The 5,375-nt window shown below is 41.7% G+C and overlaps 1 protein-coding gene across 1 annotated transcript; it reads left to right on the top strand.

Moving 5' to 3' along the window:
* The first annotated feature begins 1,175 nt into the window (after window positions 1-1,175).
* On the top strand, window positions 1,176-4,884 carry LOC122142749. Its single transcript, XM_042753834.1, is given in 10 exon segments — window positions 1,176-1,372; window positions 1,493-1,787; window positions 1,872-2,334; window positions 2,981-3,145; window positions 3,347-3,451; window positions 3,669-3,859; window positions 3,961-4,102; window positions 4,221-4,434; window positions 4,436-4,745; window positions 4,828-4,884. Coding segments are annotated over 10 exon segments (2,139 nt in total).
* Window positions 4,885-5,375: the final 491 nt, after the last annotated feature.

Raw genomic sequence — 5,375 nt, 5'->3', positions numbered from 1 at the left:
AACTAATAGACCTACAAATCTATGTTAAAATAAAATAATGATGCTGGCATCTTTCTAAAATAATCCCACCCCCTTGTAATTTGGCTCCGAATCTCTGGTGAAAATCTACAAAATAGTGTATTACTCAGTAAATATGCATTAATGAAATGTAATATTTTGGCTTTTTTCATTTATGTATTTCTTTCACTAGAAAAAAACATATATTACTGTTTGAATTTTTGTCTGATTCTTTCAGATTTGCTAATCTTCGACTGTCACTTGGAGTGCAGATAATACAAGCATTATCACTGCTGCCACTGCCCCACAACAATAATAAATAAGGCAGATTTTATCAAGCACATAAATGTTTGTAAACATTCAGCTCCGCAGGCCAGCTATACAGTGCCTTCTGCTGCTCAGAGCGTCCAGATGACTCCTCAGTCCAGCTATACAGTGCCTTCTGCTGCTCAGAGCGTCCAGATGACTCCTCAGGCCAGCTATACAGTGCCTTCTGCTGCTCAGAGCGTCCAGATGACTCCTCAGGCCCAGCTATACAGTGCCTTCTGCTGCTCAGAGCGTCCAGATGACTCCGCAGGCCAGCTATACAGTGCCTTCTGCTGCTCAGAGCGTCCAGATGACTCCTCAGGCCAGCTATACAGTGCCTTCTGCTGCTCAGAGCGTCCAGATGACTCCTCAGGGCCAGCTATACAGTGCCTTCTGCTGCTCAGAGCGTCCATAACACTCCGCAGGCCAGCTATACAGTGCCTTCTGCTGCTCAGAGCGTCCAGATGACTCCTCAGGCCAGCTATACAGTGCCTTCTGCTGCTCAGAGCGTCCAGATGACTCCTCAGGCCAGCTATACAGTGCCTTCTGCTGCTCAGAGCGTCCAGATGACTCCTCAGGCCAGTATACAGTGCCTTCTGCTGCTCAGAGCGTCCAGATGACTCCGCAGGCCAGCTATACAGTGCCTTCTGCTGCTCAGAGCGTCCAGATGACTCCTCAGGCCAGCTATACAGTGCCTTCTGCTGCTCAGAGCGTCCAGATGACTCCTCAGGCCAGCTATACAGTGCCTTCTGCTGCTCAGAGCGTCCAGATGACTCTCCTCAGGCCAGCTATACAGTGCCTTCTGCTGCTCAGAGCGTCCAGATGACTCCTCAGGCCAGTATACAGTGCCTTCTGCTGCTCAGAGCGTCCAGATGACTCCTCAGGCCAGCTATACAGTGCCTTCTGCTGCTCAGAGCGTCCAGATGACTCCTCAGGCCAGCTATACAGTGCCTTCTGCTGCTCAGAGCGTCCAGATGACTCCTCAGGCCAGCTATACAGTGCCTTCTGCTGCTCAGAGCGTCCAGATGACTCCTCAGGCCAGTATACAGTGCCTTCTGCTGCTCAGAGCGTCCAGATGACTCCGCAGGCCCAGCTATACAGTGCCTTCTGCTGCTCAGAGCGCCAGATGACTCCTCAGGCCAGCTATACAGTGCCTTCTGCTGCTCAGAGCGTCCAGATGACTCCTCAGCCCCAGCTATACAGTGCCTTCTGCTGCTCAGAGCGTCCAGATGACTCCTCAGGCCAGCTATACAGTGCCTTCTGCTGCTCAGAGCGTCCAGATGACTCCTCAGGCCAGCTATACAGTGCCTTCTGCTGCTCAGATCGTCCAGATGACTCCTCAGGCCAGCTATAACAGTGCCTTCTGCTGCTCAGAGCGTCCAGATGACTCCTCAGGCCAGCTATACAGTGCCTTCTGCTGCTCAGAGCGTCCAGATGACTCCTCAGGCCAGCTATACAGTGCCTTCTGGTGCTCTGGTGCTTGTGTACATGTTTTTACATTGTACTTATATTTTTTTTAAAAACCTATATGTAATTACATTTTTAATTAATTTTATATTAATAACCGATTGGGTAGGATCATGGTGGTTTATAATGCCAAACACAACACATGGCATTGCCCTTGTACACCTGGTAAGCGTTCCTGCATACACAAGGCAGTATGCAAATGGTACCTATTTCAAACAAACAGAAATCTGTTCCAAAGAGTGAAGAGCACTGAGGAGGATTTGACCTGCAAGACTTCATTGCCAGTGGACGCTGGTCTTTCTTTAGAAAAAGATGATGCAGAGAACACTGTGTACCCTCCAACAAATGAGGATCTGAAGAAAATGGTGAAATATATCTTTATGAATAAAACATTACCATCTTCCCTACCGCTCTCAACAACTGATTTAAATGAAAGGGAACTTCCAAAAGTTCTTGTTCCAAATGAGATGCACTGCTCATCATGCTTGGAACATGCACCCCTTAGTGATCCTCTCCTCATCTCTAATAAAGCTAAAATTGTCACAACAGTTGGAATAATTGAAGGTTTGTATTTGTTTGTTAGTAGTAAATTCTTATTTTAGAGTATTTACTTTAGAGTACAGATTAGAGTACTTTTAGAATATTTGGTCCCACTTTACATTAGGTGGCCTTAACTACTATGTACTTGCATTTAAATTAATAATTTGGTACAATATACTTATTGTGTACATGTTTTTACATTGTACTTATATTTTTTTTTAAAACCTATATGTAATTACATTTTTAATTAATTTCTGTAATTACCACTATTGACCCATCCCTTACACCTTAACCCACCCTTACACCTACCCATACCACCAAACTTGTCCCTAACCTTACCAAGTCGAAGTTTCCTGCAGGTACTGTGGATTGCTTTCTTCATTTTAGAGACATCCAAAGTTGGTCTGGGAGGGCCACTGTCCTGTAGACTTTTGCTCCAATATGCCTCAACACACTTGTCTAGAAGTTTCTACTAGTTTGCCCAGTAAGACATTGATTATTTGGCTCAGATGTGTTTAAATCTGTTTGGAGCTAAGCTCTGCAGGACAACGGCCCTCCAGGAGCGCGATTGGACAGCCTTGCTTTATCATGTTTAGTCACAATGTCTAATACCTCATTTTGTCTCTTTAGGCGCATACTGCTGTTGAAAGAGTCTGTAAAGCTCTTTCAGTATCCACTGGAATGGTTTACCCAAGCAGTAAAACAGTGCTTTCTGCTTATCTGCACTTTGAAGCATTAACTGATCACGATTATCAGTTTTCCTGCTTAAAGTGTGGATTCCATCCATCTATGGTTGTCTTGGATGCTCATCGAAAGGGAGTTTTTAATATGCAAGGTATGATACAGATCTAATCACAATTTGAAAATCCTTGACCTGCATATATTTTATTAGAATTCATGATCAATTTAAGTTTTCAGTTCAGAAACTCTAATCTATTCTTGAATGTATTTCAAACTGAGGTGCCACAGCAAATTAGTCATAAGTTAATCTGTTAAGTGTATACATTGTGTATATATTTGTAATTTTATTGTTTAGTAAGTGAAATTGAAGAACCCCCAGAAAACTTTGATGGACAGGTGGATGTAGAGGCTTTTTGGAATTCCCTGAGATTGGAAATCATTGCTAGAGGTCTTGTGCAGAGTAAGTTTGTATTCATTCACTCACCTCACTCATTCATTCACCTTATTTACCCACCTAATGCAAACTTCACCAAGAGTGATTACATATCCCAGAAACACCTGCTGTGACTGTCTCTCTTTTCTTCTCACCTTACGACATAATCTATTATTGCTTTTTAATTAAAATGAGTTCTCTGTCATAATTATTGCTGATGGGTTTTTGTTGTTGTTTTTTGTAGCTGGAAACCACAATCCTTTCGCTGTCAAACCAAGTTACCATCTTTGGGCACCCTGGATTGGACAAAATGCTAGGAAATCTGGCTCTGTCCTAAACACAGAGTGGGAAAAAGTACATTCAGCAAATCCTAATTGTGCATCTGAAATTCCAGTAACCGAGGAAAGGCTTATTGATGAGCTGATGACACTGAAGGTGTAGTGTTGTCTTGTTTACTTTCTTCTCACAGTATTTTTATTGTCAATATTTTTTTCTAATGTATTCTAAGTGATTTCTTTTTCCTTTTTTTAATGTAGGTGTCTGCTGTCCCTCGGTTATGTGGATCTTGTGGATTAAATACGAAGGGATCAAAGATGGACCTCATAATGAGACTGCGGAGTGAGATGATAAACAGGTCATCATATGACAAAATTTTTCGGAAGGTTTGGGGTGCATCAGGTTTGTGTGCACTGATATATGTAATTTATGATTCACAACATGTGTTGTAGATTTCCCATTTAATCTAAAAAACTGAAATCATTATTGTTAAACATTTTGTTATTATTTGGCTTACTAGGTGGCTGGGCAGTTGTTATGTGTCCCTGCGGTGTTGTGTATAGCATGAAAGTCCTGGTGAGAGCGGAAAGTCCAAGGGACTCTACTGACCTATTGCTGTCCTGGAAACACCTACCGAATATAACAATTTACGACTTTGCGAGAGGACTGGCGTCTCATGCCAATCTCCGTTTTCCAGAAGTAATTCCCTTCAGCCCACATGGAGGGGTTTGGGCTTTTTAGACCAAATGAAAGCCAATATTGCACACAAAAGATAGAGGGAAGACTTGCAGTTTCCTTGGAATGGCTTAAAGAGAAAAAAATGCCTGCTGATGTGAATGGGCATCCATTAACTGGCTCATCTGAACACTATGTACTTTATGACAGATTTCATGAAAATAACACAAAAGATTCCCGTGATAAACTGCTGACACATGTGTTAGACACAAAGAAAAATGAGAGAGAACATGTGGCACGCGTTTATTCAACCACCCTGATGCGAGAAGATTTTCAAACATTGGGATTGCAACGCAGTGTTGAGGCAACAGTAAGGATCATCTTGACTTCTTTGGTCAAAATTAATTTAATTTATATTCCTGTTTTTAATTGAAGTTGTGGTATGTTAACAGATTCTGAATTGCTGTTTCAAGAAAATCGAAGACATCAGCAAATTGCAGGTTAAGTGAGCACTTGAGTGAGTGGTTAAGGGAGTGTGAGAGAAGGAGGGTGTGTGTGTGCCCATGTGTAACAAGCAAAAATGTCTTCTCTATTTTTATGTTAAAACTTCTGTATGATTCTGTTATTAGGGTATCCAAGTGTGGACATCTAATGGCTATGTGAATAAAACTTTTATTCCCCCACTTTGTGCAGATCCCACCTTACATATCCCTGTAAGTATTTCTAATTGTTTTAATGTTGTAATATTTAAGTTATTAGTTGGTCTGATTTATCATGCATGCTTCAAAATTCATTGACTGATTTGATTTAGTATTGTTATATTAAATGTATTGTTACATGGCTGTAGGAAGCATTCTTTCAAAGTAGCTAAGAAGATTTCATAGAGCAAAATATACCTTGTGCACCATTTTACTGTAGTTTGTATTCTAATTATTTGTGACAGGTTGATGCTTCTGTAAAAGGCTGCATTCTGTTTCCGTCGTTAAGCAAGTCACACTGG

This window comes from Cyprinus carpio, unplaced genomic scaffold (genome assembly GCF_018340385.1).
Source record: "Cyprinus carpio isolate SPL01 unplaced genomic scaffold, ASM1834038v1 S000000100, whole genome shotgun sequence".
Lineage (NCBI taxonomy): Eukaryota > Metazoa > Chordata > Actinopteri > Cypriniformes > Cyprinidae > Cyprinus > Cyprinus carpio.
This window is presented reverse-complemented; position numbering and strand designations above follow the sequence as displayed.